Source organism: Sciurus vulgaris (assembly GCF_902686455.1).
Source record: "Sciurus vulgaris genome assembly, chromosome: 15".
Classification (NCBI taxonomy): Eukaryota; Metazoa; Chordata; class Mammalia; order Rodentia; family Sciuridae; genus Sciurus; species Sciurus vulgaris.
The window spans coordinates 55,647,833-55,670,474 of record NC_136476.1 but is presented as its reverse complement, the minus strand read 5'-3'; the positions used below and the strand labels follow the sequence as shown (position 1 = coordinate 55,670,474).

Here is a 22,642-nt window from a genome sequence, read left to right as displayed (position 1 = left end):
GGTACCTCCCTCCTGCCATCTGGGCCCGGGCATCTTTGTTCTCTAGAATTCCCTGACTCGTCTGGACTGAACACCATATCTGCTACTCAACCCCCATGCACTACCACTGCCACCCCCACTTTTAAAATAATATGCATGTCTTATGGCCCCATCTGGGTCATGGGTTGGCAAACTGTTGTCTGCATACTGAGTGTGACCCTCCACCTGTTTTTGTTTGGATCTGTGAACTCAACACAGATTTTTCCAGTGTTAAAAGGTTGAAAAAGTTCAAAACAAATGAAAAAAATGATGTGAAAATTATATGAAATTCAAATTCCAATGTTCATCAATAAAGTTATTAGCACACAGTCACGCTCATTCAGAAGGGCTATGGAGCTGACAAGCTGTGATGGAGACCTGATGGCCCACAAAGCCTAAGACAGGCACTATCTGGTTCTTCACAGAAAAAGGTGCTAACCTCAGCTCAAGACTGTCTTGAGACTGGGAACGTCTTACTCCTCCACAGTCCCCAGTACCCAGGATCAGCAAGGGCTCAGGTGCACTCCTGCCTGAGATCATTCCCTGGCGTCTATGCAGCACCCATGGCAGGGACAGCTGGGAGGGGTCAGGGGATATTTCTGGAGTGGCCAGTGGAGGTCTGCTCAGAGAAAGACAAGCGGGCAAGGGAGTGGCATGTATAGGGACGTAAGAGAGGCTGCCTTTGCTAAAAGCAGTGACTCTTAGGTCCACAGATGCCCAATGCGTAACTAAAAGCATGAGAAAGCTTGGCCTCTCTGCCTTCATTTGTTCTCTCTCCTTTATTAACTTAAACTTTGTGACCTGCTCAGCTCTGCACGTACATGTAGACATATTAGCCACTTACAGAGTATTAATCTAAAACTGGTACTACAAGTTTATCGGCCCTAAACTTACCTAACCTATTTCATCCCCCTTCAATATTTGCAGGGACACTTACGGCATCCTGTTTGTGCCTAGAAACCTGTCATTGCCCTACACCTTCCAGGAACACCGGAGCCTTGCAGGCACAGCACGCCACCATGAGACTGCCCCCTAGCAGGAGCAATCATTCATGGGAATCAAATTTTCTCTCCCAGGATCATAGGTCTGATCAACAAATCTCTTGAGCAGCAAATGGAGACTGCCCCCTCAAGCGATAAGGACCTCGCCAGGGCCACCTTACAGAACAAAACTGAGATAATGATCAATCGGACCATCGTCCGACCATGACTGTTTAATTATGCATTATCTCTCACCCCCTGCACCTCAATTCTTTCTCTCTTTAAACCTGAAGCTCACATCAGCACTTGGAAGACAAAACTGAGACACTTGATCTCACTTTGCCTTCCCAATATGGCCATATTGATGAATGTTCCTTTCCTGCTTTCACCAGTATCACTTTTGCTCGTTTTAGGAACGAGTGGTAGGACCTGGTTTATTGGAACCTCTGAGCCTGGCCTCCGGCCTATTACTTCTGTAATAGCAGGGACACACAGTTAGAAGTCCCCAGATTTCTATACTCCTTACAACCTAGTGCCCATGGTGACACACCCCACCTTGAGGGTCCCTACTACGCACGCACATCCAAGAGCTCCAGCTTCTCCTCCACCTTGCTCTGGAGATCTCCCACCATCTGGAAGAAGGTCGGGTTCACCAGGCTCTCCGCCTCTGCCTCGGTGAAGGACTCGCAGTCCAGCAGCTGCTTCTAGAGCGAGGGTGGGAGATCAAGGTGAGCCTGGCTTAGGGCCGCAGACCCCCAGCTATAAAACGCATCCTCCAGGGGCCCCATGGACTGCAGTTCAGACATGGGCTCCCTCTGATGGGTGACAGAGAAAAGCTGGCCAGAGGTGCAAAAGCAGCAGGTGGGGTCCCCAGGGCTTGGGTGCTGTTCAAAATAACTAGGCATTTGTAGGGTTTTCACCTAAACTTACCAAGGAAGGAGGAAGGGGATATTTTTTGCAAAATATATCTCCTACCCAAGAAAACCAGTCACTGTCCTGATGGGGTTTGGGAGCGAACTCAAAATCTTACCTTGTCATGAGGTGTGCATGGCCGGGAGAAAGGTGGGACTTGACAGCCCGGGCAGCACTGTCTATGAAAGGGACATTGTAATAATCCCCAAGGTGCAACCTCCAATAATGAACAGGTCTTGTGCTACCAGGGACACAGTCAAGGGTAAAGAAAGCTCACAACTCCAACTCACATGGGCTTCCTGGAGGAAGTGACACTGAGCTAAGACCTGGGGGACAGCAGGGACAGCTGGGGAGTTCAGGCAGAGGAATCTGCACCAGAATGCTCTGAGTGAACACCTGGGGCTGAGAGGAAGGAATAAAAGCCGAGATCAAGGGCGTGGGGGAGGGAAGACTTCAGGCCCAGGTCTGCGGAAGGAGGTGCCCACCTTGCAGTTCTGCACACAGGCCAGGCACTCCTGCCAGCTCTTCTCATACAACAAGCGGATCCGCATCATGCAGTCAATGTGGTAGTTGTCTCCACGAGCAGAAAACAAAATAAGTCAGTCCTCCTTCCAGGAGGAAGAGGGAAACTAAAAGAGTCCCCTTTGCAAAGGGAAGCAGCTCTCTGCAGCAAAGGCCTCCACTGCAAAGTGGAGTTAGGTGCAGATTGATAGGGGGTCCCAATTCAGATCAGAGGCTGGTATCTCTGTCCTCACAGAGTTCCAAGACCTCGCATAAGGAGCACAGGGTTGCTGTGGAAATGGGCAACTTTTCACAGAACTTCTAGAGGGAGGCTTGGCAAACTTTTTCCATAAAGGACTAGAGAGTACATAATTTAAGTGTTGCTGTCATGAAGTTTCACAAAAAGCACAAAAGCAACCAGAGACAGTAGGTGGACAAAAGAACATGGCTGTGTCCCAGTGAAACTTATTAAGAAACTGGCAGCTGGCCTGTGGGCTATAGTGTGGTGACCCTCGTTCTAGAGCATTTTAGAACATTCCCATTTATGACTGAGTACCCTCTGGGTCTGCCGGGAACCCAAGTATGACTGGCTATCAGCCTCAGGAGGGAGGGCCGTTATCACTCCTCTTAACATCCCCACTTTACAGGGGAGGACGGTGAGGACCATGAAGCCCTGACTTTGCGATGGTCGCACAGTAGGGATAGAGCAGCGCTGGGCGTTAACCTCATGTTTCTGATGCGAGCCCTCACACTCTCCGGAGCTGCTCTCAGAGGTGGTCATGGGAGCTATCTCGATGTCTCCATGTGTGGATCAGGGGTCAGGGGTCAGAGTGTGGGGCAGCGAGGCCGTGGGCGGGGCAGTGAGTCACGCAGGTCCTGGGAGGGGCAGAGGGGGCTTTCCGGTCCTCAGAGTGCACTCTTCCCTACACGCCCCATTCCCTCCTTCCTTGGGATGGAGGTGCCACCGCTTCCTCTCAGATTAATGATCGACTGATGGAGCTATAACAAAGCTACTAGTTGAAGAGAGTTCTGGAGAGATCTGAGAATTCCCACAAATGTCACTCACCGAGTTTCTGGTTCAGGGCATTGAGAGAAGAATGCCAGTCAGTCAGCTGAGCCATGTTGTAATTGGGGGGCAGGAGGTCACTGGGGAAGGAAGGTATGACAAGTCCGCACAAATGCACAAAAGTTTTTCTGCCAGAATGAGCAGTGACTTTAACAGGTATATTATCAACTGAATTCTGAAGAGACAAAGGGACCTGCTGGGGACTTCCTGGTACCAAAGCCATAACTTGCAAAAAGGTCTTTTAATGTTAATATGAGTTTCTTACTAAGAAACTAAAACTGAAATTTCCCAGGTGAGGGGGGGGGGGCACTGTTCACATGACTTGACCTTCAAGGAAGCCTCCATCTAGGAATCTACTCTGGGCTGCCAACATAAAAACCTACAAGGTTCATGCATTAAGATCAAGCATTAAGTTTTGCACCACTTAAATACTGGTACTTATAAAAACATATGTTGATGATTTTTTTAAACTTCATACCCAATAGTAGGAAACCATCTAAAATATTGTGAATCCTCTCGTGAAATCATAAAGCTAGTGTGGCAGATTGAAAAAAAAAGGTGTTGTTAGCTCCTCCCCCTTAGGAGGTGGAGCCTATTTCTCCAGCCCTGGACTCTGGGCCTGGCTATGAGATTGGCTTTAGCCAACGCATGGTTCAGCAAACAGGTCAGGCGAGGCCTGTGGTTGCCCTCTTTGCAGTAGTGACAACTTTAGGGAAAACTTGGTGAGGGAGTTAGGATTAGAAATTCTGTGCGCTATCATTGTAACTTCTCTGTAAAGCTAACATGACTCCAAAATAAAAATTTTATTTTTTTGAATGATTATTTTTAAATGATATGTACATGTATTTTATCAGGGGCAAGAAAATTCATGGGGTTTCCCTGGAGCCTTTGTATTACTCCCTCTACAGGCCCTGGAGAATCTCAGCTAGGGCAGTGTGAGCGGCAGTGAGGATCCCCCACACCACCCCAGGCTTCAGGAGCTCTGGAGGAAGGGCCTGGAGCTGTGGGTTGGGACAGGTTTGGGACTACCCATGCTGCCCTATGAGGCAGTTCCTTGGGACAGCTTCTTGTAGGGCAGCACAGAGGGTCATCTGCACAACGTCCTCCTCACACCAGTGGACCACAAACCAAGCTCTCCCTGCTGACAATCACTGACATTCTGTGATGAGGGCATCGCCGCTTTCTTTAGGCCTGTGTGCTCAAACCTGGCATTCACCGTTCATCCTTCTGGACACTTGAATCACATCCTGACCTCACTTGGCTATGCATGCTCACTGTGAAGGACCCACTTGGTCCTGCCACCACCCACACTGCCTCTGATTTGCAAAGTTGCCCCCACTTCTTGCAGGCCTGGTCAAATGGCCCAGTTCCACCTGCAGACATGGCCATTACTCAGTGCCCCTTAGGTGCAACCAGGAGTGTCCATGGATGCTTCTTTTTCTGTGTGTTGGGCCCCATCTCTTCCCTCCTGACAGGTAGCCAGCCAGTCCCCTATAAAGCCTGTGAGAGGGGTGTGGCAGGGCCCAGGGGAAAGCAGCCTGGAAATCTCTCTGGATTTTGTTTTCCAATGCCTCCATTCTTAGGAGAGCCCTGGGGAGAGGAGAAGCTGCTGGGGGTGGGGCTGTGAGCCTTGGCGATGAGGGACATGCTGGGAGCCAGCAGTCTTCTCCACTCAATAGAAAGGGCAGGGGGAGTGCAGGCAGACCAGAGGCAGCCTGGATTCTGCTTCCTGGTGGAGAAGAGCTCAAAGACTTACGCCTCAGCAAAATCTCCATGAGGTCCCTGTATCCAACTGTCTGGAAGTGGAAGGGGCCCAGCAGCATCTGGGTGGACATGTGGCCAAGGACCGTTACCCCAACACTAGCCCTGGCACTGCGTGAGATTCCAGAATTCAAGGGATGGGACCCCAAACCAAGTTTTCCCTCCCTTAAAGAACTGGGGCTCAGAATCAGAAATACGTTGAGTTATGGAAAACAACACAAACAATTTTGCTTGCTCTGGGACTTGTATCCACCTTACTGATTTTCTACCTGGATCAAAATATATCTGCATGTGGGGCCAGAGGCATCTGGCTGGAGGAGATCCTCTGGCTCAAGCCCAGTGGGGTTCTAAAGTCATTTATATCCTAGGAGGTCTTAGAAGCTATGGTGAGCAGACTAAAAGAACTTGTGGTCCGTGACTACCAGAGCAGGAGGTATAGCCCAAGAGCACAGGAACCAGGGGAACCTTCTCCCCACATCAAAGTCTCCACACTGCAAGGCTCCATCTTGCTGCAGAAAGTGCAGGCTACAGACTCTCTGGGCAGTGAGCTTCTAGGATCTAGAACATTCAGTGGGCACCCTGCTGAACAGCTTTATTATTGGATCAGAGTTGGTGGACCTATATCTGAAGAGAGTGTCCACAGCCTCTACTGGGTCCCCTGTCTGATGGCAGTGGTCTCCTTACCAGCTTCTGGAGCCTCCAGTGTGAAACTCTTCCGACCCAGGCTTTCCAAATTGCCTCAGGTCAAGGTCCAATCTATTACCCTGGCTCACCAGGCCTGCATGTCCTGCTCCTGCCTCAACCCTGGACGCTGCCTCCTGCCAAGCTCTTTGGCATGGCCACACAAAGCTGTTTTCTGCAGCAAATGGGCTGTGCTCATCCTCACCATCAGGCCAGTCTACCTCAGCTCATGTGCCCAGATGGCCTGCCCAGTACCAGAGAACCAGGAAATGGCCTCTTCTGGAGGACCTGCAGGGGGCAGGCTGAGGACCACACTGTCTCCCCACAGGATCCCTGAAGGTGCCATCCCGAGTGACCCCTCCCTCCAGGTTCTACCAGATGGTGCAGAGGTGCGCCAGCCGCTTTTGCTGCAGGACCTCCTGGGTTTTCAGCATTTCCTCCAGCTCTTTCTTCACGGCTGGTGGAGACTGGATATCCTCACTGGATATGAACTCTCTGGGGGACCAGACAGGTTGGCACCATGGAGAGGAGAAAGTGGAGGAGAAGCCAGGGGTGAGAGGGAAAGAGACTCATGGCAAGAACACTCAGAGCCCGGCATCCCTGCCCTTCCCTGCCCACCTCAGCCTCCCCTCTGGGGCAGAGAAGCAGAAGAAGGTGGCAGGAGGGAGAAAGGCAGGCAGGGAGGACAGCGCTGACAATGCCAGGGACGTTCTGCAGCTAACAGCACAGGATCAGCAGGCTCACGTCTGGTGGGAATCCTGACTGCTGCCTACCTGCTCTGTGACCTTGGGCAAGTCCCTCCCCATCTCTGACCCAAGCCCAGCATCCCAAGTTAGGAATAATAAGGAAAAGGGAAATTTACAGAAATTGGGTGAATGTTTTCCAACAATCTGTGCTGAGCTCAGTGAATGCTCATGGAATAATATTAAGAAGAAACTAAGATATAAAACCGCGTATGCTATATGGGTCTAAAAACTCCTGGAAGAAGCTATGCCAAAGTATTAGCTGGGCTTCTCACTGTGGGGAGGGGCTCGTGGGGAGGGTAAGTTTCTTCTTGATATCTTTACTTCTAGCTTTTTAAAGAAAAATGAGAAGCACTTCTAAGTAATGACAAAATGGAAAGGAAGATGCCAATGAGCCTCTGGGCCCCTGTGGGCTGGGGAACAGCCATGGGCAGTGCTGGCCTCGCCAACCTGAAGCTGTGCATCAGGGCCTCCTTCTTGAGGGCCTTCCAGGTGTCCACCAGGCACTGCCAGCGGTGGCGGCCATTGAGCTCCTGCTGCAAGGTGGCCTCCATCAGGTTCAGGGACAGCTGGGCAATGGCCCTCTGGTTGCCCAGCAGGGCATGGTTCATGACCTGTGGTCACAGGCAGGCAAGGTAAGGATGGGGTGGAACCATCTCAGGTCATAGCAAGGCTCAGTTAAAGGGGCCGAGGGAGGCTGGGGGAGACCGGGAGGCGCAGGTCAGGGCAGAGTGGGGCAGTGGCGGGTCTGGGGAGTACTGAAGTGTCAGCATGTGAGGAAGCAGCCATAGATGGTGACAGGGATCTTCCCTGAAGCCTTAACCATGAACTTTAACCCAGCTTTAAGAACGCAGAGGGTAGTTTGTTAAAGGTGGAAGGAGGGCGCACTCTAGTGGGCTGTAAGTGGCCACTGCCGTTTATAAATTTGTTCCAGAAGCAGAGTGCTCTTGCCATCAGAACCAGCCACGTGTGGCTGTTTCCAGCCAGGGACCCACTGAGGCAGGAGTGAGAACCTTCTGTAGTGATCCTCCAGGTGGCTCTCACTTGGGTGCCTTGGCGTGGGAGGAGGGACAAGCCTTCACTAGATGGCACTCTTCTGCCCTTTAGCATCCCTAGCCCTTAAATGAGAGTAGCTTCCCCCATTCCTCCCAGGCACAAGTAGAGTCCCAGATGCCTCCACACATGTCCCAAAGCCTTCCAGGCAGCTGAGAGCTCTACCAGGCTCAGTGGGCAGAAGCCATCACTGTTCGATGGTAGAGCTGAGGCTTGATGCCAGGTGGCATCAAGCGCCTCCTTGTCCTCCAGGACTGCAGTCATACTGTGGGCTTCAGGCTATTTGCAGCTTGGGGGTTTTGTGAAATTAAATGAAATAAATGCACACAGAGCGAGCAGCAGGCACTGGCTGTTACAGTGAAGAATAAGCACAGGAAAGGAGAACTCTGATGCATAACCTGGACTCTGCAGACTCCAACTCTCCTGGTGCCTAGAGTATCTAAAATTGAGGAGCCACTCACTTATCAAAGAAAGCTGCCATCACTGAACCCTCCTGCATCACCCTCCCCCAAAGTGTTGGCATTAAGTACTATTGGGCCCATTTTTTTGAGGCACAGGACCTGAGACATTTCAGGAGCTTCCATGATGGACAGTGGAGAGGGAAGTCCCTCCCTGCCTGTGCTTTGTCCAAGGCACCAGAGCCAGGAGCCAGGCTGGACCCATCTGTGATTCTGAACATGTGCTCTCTTCAGGATGCTGTGCTGCCTGGAGGCTGTTATCTGGCAAGCCCAGCTCTCTGCACAGGACTAGGAAACCCACGATAGCAAAATGCACCTCTAGGCAGCCAGAAGAACAGAGGTTGGGCTTTACTCTGACTTTGGAGACATCAAGAACAACCCTGAATTGCTTATTTTCCACTGCCAGGGACAGCAGCTGAGGCCACTGGGGGCGGGGGCCAGAGTGAAGCGGTAGGCGTGGTCGAGCCACAGACACTGCTGATGGTGAGGAAGACGCGATGCAACAGCTAGAAAAACCAGACAGCAGGCTGGGGCTGCTCATGAGGCTGGAGACAGCTCTGGGACCACGACAGCCCAAGATGATGACGAATAGTGTGGCCCCCACTCCACCGCACACAGTAGCTCAAACTTGGCCCAGAAAGTGCCAGGTAGAATCTTCAGAGCTCAAAATAATGCACGTTAGGCATGAGCCTGCTTCCAGATGGCACGGAAACAGAACATGTGCTTCACAAAGACTTCCATGAAAATGCCTACAACCGCCAAGTCTCAGTTCCCCTCCCACACAGCCCTCCTTGGAAATGCCACAGGTGAGAACCCACCACTCCTGAGACACTGAGCCCGGGGAGCCTGGGGTCCTGCTCCTTCCCCCACAGGCTGATCCCCGCCTGGGAAACCCACTCACGGTGGCTTCTTTGTCTATCAGCCTGTGCACATCGGGCTGCATGAGGTAGGATGTTTTCTCTATGATTTCCACGTATTTCTTCAACACGCTCTTCAGCTAGGGAGGACAAGGTGCCACAGTTAGTGACTCCCATTTCCTAGAGCACCAACAGAAAAGGGAAGGATGGCCACGAAACCCTGTGAGTGAGTGTCGCCAAGGAGCCCGTCTGCTGCCAACTTACTTTATCACCTCGGGAGGCCTCTAGGGAGAGCAGCTCTTCATCCAATACCTTAATCTCCTGCTTCCGGAGCAGGAACATCTGGGCCACCACATCCCATAGTTCCAACAGGGCCTGCACAAGGAGCTGAGTCAGGCTGGGAATTTCAGGGTGGGGGAGGGGAGGCCCCGCTACAAAGGGACCCCTACTTGCATGGTGTAGTCCTCAAGGCCGTTGTCGTTTTCCACCGTTTTGAAGAGATGGTCGATGTCTTCTTCTGACTTGGACAGCTTGTTCAAAAAAAGTCTCCCTGTCTCTAAGATGGGAGGTTCCATTTCCTGCAACAGGCCAGGAGGGTGATGGCATCAACATCCCCAGGGATGCAGGGACACGTCTTGTAATGGGGAAGTGCCAGGCACAGTCCCATCTCAAAAGTGATCAAGACTGCCTGGACCTGAGGAGTTGAGGGTTAAAATTAACTTGTGCCCACCGGACTACAGCACCACGCTGTTCGCCAGGCGCTCTGCCAGTGCTAGGCCCCCAGTCCCATCACAGCTGAGGAAGTAGGTGCTGACATCAGGCCTGGCCCGTGGCTGGCACTCAACAAACATTAACTGAAGAAGAACCAATGAAAGAATGCCAGGTTTACTCAGCTAAGGAAGTGGGGGCTCGGGGAGGTTGCTTGGTCAAAGCCCAGGAGCACATGGGCGAAAGCAGAGTGGGCATCTAGTTGGGATGTATTGAGAAGGTGGCCTGGGGAGCCTGTTCTTTGTGCTTGGTGGACAGTCACTATTCAGGATATGGTGGCATTAATCAGAGAAGACTCAGGGAGACAGGGGTGAGTGGAAACACAGGGCTCAGAGAGGAATCAAAAGGGCAAAGGCTGGGCTCATTTAGGGAACTCTCCAGGCACTGGTGTGGTCTGGAGCCCAGAGTGGAAGTGTATCAGGGGCCAGCCATGGTGGGCTGTCAATGGGAACAAAGCAGTCAGGTCCCTCAATGGCAGGTCTAAGCTAACAGAGAGGTCAAAGGCAGGTGCCAGACCTGGAGTGCAGTTCCAATTTGGTCCCTTATGTGCCATGTAAGGCAAGCTTTCTGGGCTTCACTGAAAAATGGGAGTAAAAACAGTGCTTGACCAATGGAGATTTTCCAAGAGTTGAGGGCAGCTATGCTCACAGCAGGCACTCCTAGCAAGTCACTCCAGCATGGCTCTGTGAGCCCATCTACTTCTGTGCCTGCTGAGCCACTGACGACCTCCCAACTGGGGAGGGGGAGGGAGGTCAAAGCTGCCTAGAGAACAGAACAGAATAGAAGGGGGTCTCACTGTGGTGATTTGTGCAATCTCCTCCTGGAAGTTGGCCAGAGCGTTCTCATAGTTCTTCCTTTTCTGCACTTCTCGCCCTTGAAGGATGATGGTGCTGGTTTCCCTGGAAACTGCAGAGCGACAGCAGAGGTGAGGAGACTGCCTCAGAGCCACAGGCAGAGGGGAGCACTTGCATTACCAGGCTTGGGTTCAGAAGGTGCACCCGGAGCCAGGCCAGCAGTGCAGCAGAGGCCTAAGCAGAAAGAAGATGAACGGGATCCATGGATGCGACAGGGAACAAGGTCTCAGGCATACTGGGGGCTGCGGGGTAGCTCAGTGGTACAGTGCCTGCCTAGCATGCATGAATCCCTGGATTTGATCTCCATACCACCAGATAGATAGATAAATAAATAAATAAATAGTGGGGAAAAGTTCCCAAATAGTAAGATACCATTTTTTTTTTTTTTAAGTTTTAAAGGCACAAATACATATACAGATTTTTTTAAAAAATTCTGTGGGGTTATATCCTGAGAAATGTATCAGACGTTAAAATATTCCAGATCAATAATGCATTTAATATGCCTAGTATACTGAACATCACAACTTAACCTGGCCTACCCTAAATGTGCTCAGAACATTAGTCTCAGCCTACTGTTGAGCAAAATCATCTAACACAAAGCCTTCCTATGATAAAATGTTGAATATCTCAATTTATTGAAATCTAAAAATGGAAAACAGAATGGTTGTATGGATGTGCTTTTGCTTATGATGGACATTGAAACATTATAAGTAAATCAGGGATCATCTGTGCAAATACCCGACACATACAGAGCACAACTACATGGCAGGCATTGATCTAACTCCGTTGCTCCTCAGGGTGAGGCCAAGAGGTAGGTCCTATTGTCAGGCTCATTTTGCAAGCCAGGAAACTCAGGCATTGGGGTTAAAGAACAAAACTGATGGCTGAGCAGGAATCTGGACCTGGGCCCTCTGGGCGGGGCCTGCACTCTCACCCCATGCTGCCCTCTGCCCTGCATCTACCTGGGAAGGTGGGAGCTGCCTGGGCTAAGCCGATGGAAGGCTCTTGGGTGGAGAGGGGTGCTCTTGTGGAAGGGCAGTTTTACTCTTTGCTGTATCTACCTCCTTTTTTTTTGCTACAGTGAGCATCAGTTACTTTTTTAATCACAGAAAACAGAGGGCTTCTATATTGGGATAAAGTCAAATTAAAACAATGTAGTAAGAAGGGGGAAAAATGTGGCTTGGGACACACTACTGTGAAATCAGAGCAGAGCATATGACCTCCTTTAGCCCAGAGTTTCCGCAGCAAGCACCCACGGGAGCCGGAGAGAACTCTCAGCGGAGATGCCCAGGGAATGTCCTCCGGGTGCTGAGCAGAGAACCACAGTGCCATCACTGGGCCTTCCTCAGAGGGGCTCCCACGGGCTTCCCCTTCCCAGGCAGACAGGGACTCACCGATGGTGTCCGCGAGGCCCTGCACCTCCCGGGCAGCCATGGCTCCCTCGCTCTCTTGCACTTTTTCCTTCCTGGCTATTTCCTTTTCCCTGAGAGACAAGCAGAGGAGAGGAGTAGGCCCTGCCAGATCCCACCCAGGACAGCTCTGGCACGTGGGGGAGTCCCCAGACGAGCCCAGGCAGTGACAATGGCCCACGCCACCCTAATTCCAGAGTGCCTCCAGAAGTGCCAAGTATCTTTTGCCAGCGGACATTGTCAGGCTCTAGATGGGAGCTGGGTCTCTACCCAGAGCCTACTTCAGCTCTGGTGGTACAAGGGTGGGTGGTGGGCCTGAGCCATTTTCCACATGGGAAAACTGAGATCAGAAGGGGTGTGGGTGGCCGGATAAACCTCCCGACGTGCATCTTCATTCCCTCCTTCAGCAGCCCACTCTATGGGCCAGCTGGAGTGATCCTTCCCAGGAAGGGGAAGGGGACCTAGAGGACAGAGCAGCTCCTGTGAAGCAGAGCTGGCATTCTAGAACTGACACTTGCGACATTATGGCCCACGGGCTTGGGCCTGTCGGGAGAGAGCTGGGATCCCAGGATAAACTGTCTCTGCTGGAGAATAAGAGTGGATGTGATATTAGTTTTTTTTTTTTTTCCACTTTCCTACATTTATGTATTGACTAATTTTTAAATAACACCCTAAGATTTCATCCAACTCTAATTAGAATGGCTATTACCAAGAACACAAGCAATAATAAGTGTTGGTGTGGAGTTGCAAATTGGTGCAGCTACTCTGGAAAGCAGTATGCAGATTCCTCAGAAAACTTGAAATGGACCCACCATTTGACCCAGCTATCCCACTCCTTGGTTTATACCCAAAGGACTTAAAATCAGCATACTACAGTGATGCAGCCACATCAATGTTCACAGCAGCTCAATTCACAATAGTTAGATTGTGGAACCAACCTAGATGCCCTTCAATGGATGAATGATAAAGAAACTGTGGTATATATATACAATAGAATATTACTCAGCCATAAAGAAGAATAAAATTATGGCATTTGCTGGTAAATGGATGAAGTTAGAAAATATGCTAAGTGAAATAGGCTAAGCCCAAAAACCAAAGGCTGAATGTTTTCTCTGATGAGAGCATGACAATATATAACAAGGTGGGAGGTCGCGGGGGGAAGAAAAGAATGAAGGAACTTTGTATGGTGGACAGGAAAATGGGGTGGGAGGAGGTGGGGGACAGAAAGATAGTAGAATGAAACAATATTACCCTGTGTATATGTATGATTACATGAATGGTGTGAATCTACATTGTGTACAACCATAGAAATGAAAAGTTGTACCCCATTTGTGTACAATGAATCAAAATGCAGTCTGTAAAAATAAAAAAGATTTTAATTAAAAAAAATAACAGAGGAAAAGCCTAGGTTTGATTAGTCGTGAGTAGGAAGAGAAGAGTGAGAACAAGAGTGCTGGTGAGATTAGGGGTGAGGTTTAGGATAAGGAATTCCCTTGCTGTGAAGCTTCAAGCTTGTAATCTAAGCTCTGTGGATCCAGGGAAGGCAAACCCAGACAAATGTGCAGTTCCTGCGTGGCTGCAGGCCCAAGAAACCCTCACCATTAGGGAAATGGGAGAGAGACTGAAGGCGATTTGAGGGCAAATTAGTTCTCCACTTCTTTGTGGTTTTCTGTTTTCCTTTAACACTTTGGCCCCTAGCACGGCTAAGCAAGGACTGCGCCCAGCTCCATGGACGGCCCACAGCTTCAGAAAAGGGAGGAGATAAGGGGGAAAATGTTTTCATTCTACTAATTTTTCTTTTTTTAAATTTGTTCTAATTGTTGTACATGACAGTAGAATGCATTTATGCTTTTTAATAGATCATACATGAATAGTGTGATCTCTCATTTTTCTGATGATGCGTATTACCGGATCACATCAGTCCTGCGGTCGAACCTGTAACATGAGGTAATAATGTCTGTTTCACTCCACTATCATTCCTTCCCTCATTCCCCTGTGACATTAGCTTTGGAATAAAAAAAATCCCTGAGTGTACCATCTACAGGGCAGGCACCACAGAAATCCCGAAGTCCTCAGTGACCCCTGCCACCCCTGGGGGCCTCCGCCTGTTCGGTATTTTCCTGCCATCTTCTCATTGGTCTGGCCTGGGCTGCAGCTGATGGGGGCCCAGTCAGTCCTGCAGAGTCTTTTTCAGTCCAAATATCCGTGACCCAAAGCACCTCACAGGGGCCGCAGGACAATGAGAGTCGCTGCCAACTCTGGCTTCTGGCTTGGTTTTCACTAGTGGTTTACCCCCTACCCTGGTTGGTGTCCGCCCACCCAGGGGCCCTGCCAGGGTGAATGAGCAACCAGGTGGACTGGCCTTCTCTGGCCCAATTTTCAAGCACCTGCCCTGAGGTTTGAGGAAGATGGGACATCCCGCTCTGTCACTTATCAGTTCATCCGAGTCAGGCCTTGGCGAGCCCTGAAGAGTATCTGGAGGAGCTCACCCTGATGGTCAGGACAGGCTGAGAGCGCCGACTCACAAAGCAGGGCAGAGAAAGAAGAGTGGGAGCAACCAGGGAGGTGCGTGGAAGCCCAGGGACCAGGGATTGCTGAGGAGAGAGTGGCTGCCAAAGGTCCACCCAGAAGAGTTGACAGAAATGCCCAGGTGACCTCAGCAAGAGTGGCTGGGGTAGGCCCTGGGCTGTGGATCTCTGGGAAGGCAGAGGCTCCACCCAGACACTTGGCCTCCAGGGAAGGGTGGGGAGGCAGGGACAGGGTGAGGCAGGAGGGCGGCAGGGGCTGAGACAGGCTCCCCTTTCAAGAAAGAAGAGACTTGTGTGCCAGGAAAAGGCCAGGGTCAGTGAAAGACTGTGGGGCTGATGGCGGCGGGAGTGGGAGAAAGCTGGAGAGGACAATGGCAGGAAGCCAGGCTGCCCCTGTCTGTTCTCCAGCTCTGGGAGGTAGCTGGGGCAGCCCAGGAGGAAAGACCTGCCCGTGGCCTCTCTTCCGTGGTAAAAGGGGCACAGTGGGAGGGTGTGGCATGGAAAGAGGACCTGGAGGAGTGGAGAGCTGCTCAGAGTCTCTGGACTGGCTCAAGGGTCCAGGTGAGCTGGGCTGCTGTATCTGGAAGCAGCCCTCCCCACAGACTGGGTGATGTTTTTCCTGCTGCTCTGGCTCAGGAAGGAGGGTGGGAGCTTTGATGGGTGGGAAGAAGGGGATTGGGAAGGTGAGCTGGCAAGCTGGCCATTGGACCAGGCTGGTTGGAAAGAAAGTGAAGGCAGGAGAAGATGTGGACAACGGAGGGAAGGAGGGAGGGAGGGAAACGTTTCTCAGGGACACGGAACGAGCGGGCCCTTGGAGATTCTGGGATATGGAGTTAGTGGCCCTAGTCATTTCGACAGGTTACAAACATATCTACAGGGATCTGTGCTCTGATTCTGTGTCCAGGACAGAGCTGGGCTCACCTGTCTGTCCCAGGAAGCCAGCACAGCACAAGCCAGCACCCCCGGGAGAAGCACCTTTCTGAAACTACCCTGCAGGTGCCAAGAGCTCCTGACTGATGTCATACCTGGATTTAGGGATGATAGGTGGCCCGAGGCTGAACCCTGGGGAGAAAGGATCCTGAAGAAACAGGAGGAGCTATCAGGAGGCCCCTGGTCCTAGATGAGGTCAGCTAAGAGGAAGCTCAGGACTCGTGTGTGGTCATCCCAGGTGACCAGTGGATTTGTCCATCTGTAGGTAGTTAAGCTTGCTGAGGCTCAGAGGCCTCAGAGGTGGTTCCTCTGGGAAAATTCAAAGGCCAGGTCAGGGCAGAGACCTGTACCCATATTGGGTCTGTCCTTGACTTACAGTGGGTGAGAGAGAGGACGGCAGGTAGAGGAGACCAGACTGAAGGAACAGAGGGAGATATCAGGAGACCCCTGGTCCTAGATGAGGTCAGCTAAGAGGAAGCTCAGGACTCATGTGGGAGCTGGGGTCACAGCTAGGTGCCACATGGCCCTCCTGAGAGGAGAGGAGATTGGACTTTCCAGCCTGAGTTCCAGGCCAGGGAAGGTGTTTATGGCTGATGGCACGCCTGAGAAGACTCCTGCTGCCTTCTCCCAAGAAGCCAGGAGAAAAATGGAGTCCTCCTTTCCTCTTTTCCTTAGTGGAGGGGCCTAAGCTTAGTGAACAGAAATGACGTGTTTAGGAATCTCAAGTTTAACCAGAACTTGGAAGTTCACAAGGAATGCTGGATCCCCCTGCCTCACACCCACCGCCCTCGTCTCGGGTTACAGTGCCTCCGCTGTACACCTAACATTCAAGCCAGAGACAGATTTTTCAGGAGCCTCCTGTGGCCATCAGTAGGTCTCATGGGTTCTGTCTCCAAAGACACCTGAAATCCACCCCTATTCTCCCTCTCCCAGCCATCCCCAAAGTTACAAGGACAACTGTGAGGGCCTCCTCTCTGGTCTCCCTGCCTCTTTCTTGTAGGCCCCCCCCCCACACACACATGCTGCATAGAGCTGCCCAAGGGACCTTGGATGTGCTCACTACAGTAAAATCCAACACATTGACTGAGGCCTCTCAGGCCTCTCTCAGCCTCATCTCTGCCCTCTCTCCAGCTCCACTCATCTTTTGCTTCCTAGAATGAGTCAAGACCCTCCATCTCAGAGCCTTGCCCCTATCCTTCCCCTGCCTCACCCTCTGGTCTCAACTGAGGCTCCTCCTCAGAGAGCTTTCCTGCGCCTGTCCTGAGGCAGGGCCTTCCCACCTTATAGGGGTGTACCTATTTGTTTCTGTAGTGGCCTCCAGTTCCATGAAGTGGGATCCCCCTCCCTAACACCTGGACCTAGGCTCTCAACCATTACTGGGGGAAGAGAGAAAGAACCAATCCTTCCAAATAGGTGTTAATATCTCCCTGTTTCCGGGCAGGCCCTTGAGACTTCCTTCCTACCTAGCATTCACTTGTGTCTTTGGAGATGGGGTAGACCAGCGTGTGGGGGTGTGGTCTGGATGGCAGGACTTACTTGTAGAGAACAGGGTTTTCTGTAACCCAGTCATTGGGAAGGCTGTGCGCCCACTTCCGCTGCCGAGGAGACATCATCTCCCCTTCGGGAATCTCCACCTTTTTCATCATGGGTATCCCGCCATTCTTTGGGGTCACAGAACGCTCCGCAGACCGCTTTCTGGTGGCTGCCAGGGACTGGACCAGCTGCACCTGAATCCGTGGAAGTCCACAGATGAGGGAGGCAGTCAGTCAGAGCTGCAGACACCTGAGCACCATCAGGTTGACTGTGCCTAGCTTAGAAGGACACCTGGGAACTGCCACCGGGAAGGCCTTTCCAGGGAGGCCTGGGACCCATGCATACCCTGTGCAGGAGGGCTCTCCTCCCCCTTAACGGTCCCCTAGCCACCCCAGGGAAGGCATGTCTCAAGAAATTAAAATAAGGCACAGGATGCACATCTCAGCCTTTTCTTAATCCTCATAAGAAGCTGGAAAAACAAAACTGTCCAATAGTAGGGGATTGGTTAAGTAATTATGGTACGTCTCTTTGATGGAGTATTCATTAGGTGTTTATTAAAGATCTAGACTTAAAAAGGAGTTTTTGGTCACATGAGAAAATGCTTATGAGATTATAGTTAAACATAGCAATTAAGAGCATACATTTAAATTAGAACTGAATTATACAGTATGATTTCAAGTCTTAAAATGAATAGAAAGGTGGGAGGGAGCATGCCACATGTTAAGAATGGCGTGCTGCTTACAGGGAGCAATGGTTTCTTTATACACCCATAACTTCCAAAAGTTCGACAGAGAGCATCATTTACAGCTCAAATTAGGCATGACAATACCATTTAAATAATTTCAAAGGAAGGGTTGGAAGTCCATGGGTTTCTCCTAAGGTCTTGCTTGGTCTGATCAGTTCATTAGAGAGGACAGGGTAATTTGGACAGCTGGTGCGATCATTCGGAGACCTTGACTTCATCACTATATGGGAGGTTTCAGAGAGTGGGCAACTGCTAGGAACCACTGAGGTTCAGGAATGCGGCGGATATGGGGAACAGATCTGTGAGCTACTGTTGAGGAGAAAGCAGGCATCAAAACACTCATACAGAATGAAACCCGATCTCTAAATAAAACACTTTGATGCATGAGAAAAGGACCCAGAGTACTGAAGAGTTAATTCAGGCTATTTCTGATTCATTTAAATTTAAATTTTTATTATTTAACTTTCCCAATTTTCAAGAATATTTTCCATTCATACATTTTCAGAATCAATAAGAATTATTTTTAAAATTCAGTTTTAAAGCCCTATTTCATTAGATTCCCAAGCAGGAATGCCCTTAAAGGAAGGGAAATTTGGAGAGGAGCAGAGGGAAGTTTGGGGGAACAGAGTGTGAAGAGGGACGGAGCGCGGGCCCTACCTCGGCCTGGAAGATCTGGTGGTAGACTTTGCCGCTCTGCACCTGCGTCACCTTCCCCACTGACGACATGGTGGCTGCTGGCTGGACGTCCCTGCCCGGAAGCTGTCGCCCTGGAAATGCGTGGTGCGCTTGGTGTCAACTCCCACCCGAGGTTTGGAACCCACGCCCGCCCCAAGTGCAGGTCGTGACGTACCTCGAGCCTCGGGGCGGCTCAGGATTTTAATGTTAAACAAAACAGAGAGGAGACAGGGCAAGGAACAACAATGAAACACACCTCGGGTGAGCCCAGACTCTCCAACCGGCTCTCCCAGCCGCGCAAGGCGCCAGTCCGATGGGGACTTTGCGCTTCTCGCTAAGGAGATTCTCTGGGAAAAGTCAATGAGCCAAGGTATCTGCTGGGGTTGGAACCCCAATGCCAGGAGTCCTTGGGTCCAGGACCCTACCCCAGCCTCCAGGAGACACGAAGACTGCGACGTAAAGGCCCGATTCTGGCCACACTAGTTAGGTACCTACTGTGTGCCCAGAAGACCTAGCCGGCTCCTCCCGCTCCCCTTTCCAGACCCCCAAGCGGCCCGAGAAGCCCCTGAACGTCCCCCTGAGCCCGGATTGGAGAGAGGCCCTGCGCCCGGGCTGGCCGCGTCCCCACCTGCAGAAAGCACCAGGTTCGCCTGGGCGAGTCCTGTCGCAACTGCAGCCGGACACCCGTGGTCTCCAAGGCAACGCGGAGGGGCGGGGTCAGCTCGCTTCCTTTCGCGTGGAGAAGGTTGCCTTTAGCAACCCGAGCGCCCGAAGTGGTGTAGTGAAACTTAACCAACTGCTTCTTTGGACCCAGTCTCTCTTCTGTACAAGAGAATAACCCAGAGCTGTGGCATATGCTGAGCAGCATATCAAATGTCCTGACAGCTAGTAGGACATCTGAGAGGTAGCACTGAGTCATCATGGTCAAGAAAATCCATCCTTTCTTCCTTGCGTTGGTTGAAAATAGGCTTTGCAGGAAGGAAATCTGAAAGCCTCTGAAAGAGACCATCTGTCTCCATTTAAAAACAAAACAAACAAAACAAAACAAAACAAACAAAACAGGGCTCAGAATTCAGGGCTCAAACTTGCCTGGCCAGAACTGAAAATGTTTGGGGTTGGGACCAAAGGGTAGTCAAAGGTTTCCCATATGCTGTCTATGGGATACCCAGCCCCTTCTTAGAGAATCCCTCCCTTGGCAGGGATCCCTGTACAGATTGCTAATAAATATTCCCTATGCCAACTTCCTAGAGCAGATTGTTCTGCCTAGTTCAGCATTAGAAATTAAGAAACAGTGGGTAGAAAACACTTTTATTTTCATTCTTTGGTCTGGGATTTTAGCAAGGTGAAATATTGTAATAAATATTGAATTCATTTTAGCTGAAAAAGAAAAAAGTGTCCGTGATTGAGGGAAAGGATGAAAAGCACAATATAAAATAGAAAGCTTCCACAAATCATTTGCAATCTCTCTTCTTCCTGTCCAAGGAGGTACGTGGCTTTAACCTTATACATCAGAAACACACTCAGACACATTCTAGGTTCTGGTTCCTGGTACATCTACAATTTTGGATTTTCTTTATTCCTTTTTAAACAAAATTTCTTGAGTTTAAATATATAGGCATGGATATATGATGCATAGTGTTTTGTTCTGATTCGACAACACACTTATGCAGAAAATGGGGAAAACAAAACGAAACAAAAATAACCCATAATCCCACCATTAAGAATGTAGCACACTTTATTCCCAAGTTTCTGGGCCTTTGTTTTTGCGTTTGGGTCAAATGTGGAAATTTGTATGTGGCTTTTTGTTTTATTTCATTTTTATTTTTTGTTTTCTGCAATTCTGGGGATTGAAAGGATGCTATACCACTGAGCTACAGCTCTAGCCATTTTAATTTTTTATTGATTTTGAGACAGGTTTGCTAAGTTGCCAGGGCTGGCCTTGAACTTATGATCCTTCTACCTCAGACTCCTGAGTCACTAGGGTTACAGGCGTACACCACCAATTCCGGCTTGTGCTTGGCCTTTGGACAGCATGTCTATTTCCTTCCCAACTCCACAATGTCCTAGTCAGAAAGACTAACCAGTTAGAGATCACCTGGTTAGTCTCCTCCCATGGACCAGAAGCCGAAGACAGAGAATGGAAGATTGGCATGAGCTCTGGACTCTCTTGCACCTCAGCATCATCTCTGATTTTTTTTCTCTCTCATTCTTCATTTGAGAAATATCTTTTGCAGGTGATTGGGGTACAAAACTGTAGTTAGGCAGGAGAAATATATTCTAGTGTTCTATGTCATGCATAGGGTGATTATTGTTAAGCATGACTGCATATTTCAAAATAGCTAGGAGAGAATGTTCCCAATATAAAGTAATAATAGATGTTTGAGGTGATAGATATGCTAATCACTACACGTTGTATATAAATATCAAAATATCACACTGTATCCCACAAATTGTATAATTATTATGGATCAATTAATGATTAAATAAAATAATAAAATAATTTTTTAAAATGTCTCTTGAGTTGTAGTCCCTCCTTCTCTTTCCTTGCCCATCTTTTCCATAATGCATAGAAGGAAGAACAACAGGGACTCCAAGAGCTAATATTTATTGAGAAGACTGAATTTCCCCAAATTGTTGGGACTAATGACATGTTAACTAACTCAGGCAGACTCCTTACTCCCTGGTGGCGAGTGAGCAAGATCAAGGCCTCAAAGGCTGTTTCAATAGTTAATGATGATAAATCGGACCACCATCAGGGATTGGTTAACATGATCAGCTTGTGCTTGCCATAAAGTCCTATGGGACTCTCACCTGCGTGAACCCCCCATGCCTTGCTGACCTTTAAGCTGATTGGTTCCCGCCTAGCCCCCACCCTACATAAAAGCTGTGTGACTTCTTCAATAAACTAGATTCCTGCTGTGCCTCGTGGGCTGACAGACCTCCCGACTCTGGTGTGTTTCCTTTGTCGCTCATCATCCTGCTTGGCCCCATATTCTCCTCAGGCAGGCCCTGAGGAGGTACATCGGACCTTGTTGCCCGACAGGGAGCAACACCAAATAACTGAGGGGGTACCATAATTAACCTATCTCACAGATGAAGAAACAGATGCTCACATTAGTAACCTGACTGAGATTTCTGAAAAGGTTAGATTCGAGATATAAATCTAGACCCTGCAATTCAAAAGTCTTGAACTAACCATTGTGCCACTTGGCTTTGTGACTAACCAGAAAAAAAAAAAAATTTCTTTGTCCAACTGATGGAACCTGCACATATCAAACACAACAAACATACCTAAAAGCACAGAACTTGGATGTTACACCTCAATTGATTATCTGAAAGGAACCAGGAGCCACAGAAATAGAACATTACCAACCCTCCAGCAGCCCTCTTATGGACCCTCTCCAGTCACTGCCCTGTCTTTCTCAAGGTCATCAAATATTTTAACACAAGGTGGTTTTTCTTTTTAAAAATGTTTATTTAAACGGAATCACACAGATTAGACTCTTTTATGTTGCACTTCTTTCATTATGTTTGTGAGTTCCATACATTTTTAAATATGTTTATTTCTGTATAGTATTCCATTATTTAAAAACATAGTCCATTTTGTTTATCCTTTCTAGGATTGAATCACATTGGTTTTTTTCAACTTGGGAATATATCTGTAATGCTGCTCTGATCTTTCTTTTGCGTGGTGAACGTATGTCGGCATTTCTCTTGGTTATATACTTAACATTGGAATTGTTGGGTCATAGAGTCTGTACATGTATATCTTTAGGAGAAACCATTAAATAATTTTGTAAGTGCTTGTAACAGTTTTCACAAACCACAGTGCATGAGAGTTCCTGTGGCTCTGAATCCCCATCAACACTTGATAGTGTCACCAGTTTTCATTGTTAGCCATTACGTGGTGGTATAACAGTACGGTTTTAACTTGTGTTTTACTGACAAGTTACAATGTGAAGCACCTTTCCTTAAACTTGTTAGCCATGTGGTTGTCTTTCTGTGAAATGACATCTGTTTAAGTCAGCTTCCTGTTATTACAACAAAATATCTGAAATAATTAACTTATAAACAGCAGAGGTTTATTTTGGCTCATGGTTATAGAGGTTCCAGTTCACAATCAAGTGACCCATTGCCTTGGGCCTCTAATGAACAACATGGTAGGAGCAA

General features: G+C 49.4%; 1 protein-coding gene across 7 annotated transcripts in view; it reads right to left on the bottom strand.

Annotated features, from left to right (window-relative positions):
- Positions 1-19,162, bottom strand: part of CCDC180 (coiled-coil domain containing 180) — a 64,732-nt gene extending 45,570 nt beyond the window's left edge. For 2 of the 7 annotated variants that reach the window (XM_079113502.1, XM_079113503.1), the window contains exons 1-13: positions 19,101-19,162; positions 18,455-18,564; positions 17,056-17,246; positions 12,047-12,135; positions 10,595-10,704; positions 9,480-9,608; positions 9,295-9,405; positions 9,075-9,170; positions 7,113-7,276; positions 6,295-6,414; positions 3,478-3,557; positions 2,396-2,484; positions 1,580-1,702 (exon numbers count right to left, since the gene is read on the bottom strand). In XM_079113502.1, coding sequence (XP_078969628.1) covers positions 1,580-1,702; positions 2,396-2,484; positions 3,478-3,557; positions 6,295-6,414; positions 7,113-7,276; positions 9,075-9,170; positions 9,295-9,405; positions 9,480-9,608; positions 10,595-10,704; positions 12,047-12,135; positions 17,056-17,246; positions 18,455-18,523 — 1,371 coding nt within the window. In that variant the 5' untranslated portion in view covers positions 18,524-18,564; positions 19,101-19,162. Of the gene's footprint in view, positions 1-1,579; positions 1,703-2,395; positions 2,485-3,477; positions 3,558-6,294; positions 6,415-7,112; positions 7,277-9,074; positions 9,171-9,294; positions 9,406-9,479; positions 9,609-10,594; positions 10,705-11,872; positions 12,016-12,046; positions 12,136-17,055; positions 17,247-18,454; positions 18,565-19,100 lie in introns of those variants that run through there. The other 5 variants (XM_079113504.1, XM_079113505.1, XM_079113508.1 and 2 more) reach the window with 5 other exon arrangements.
- Positions 19,163-22,642: the final 3,480 nt, after the last annotated feature.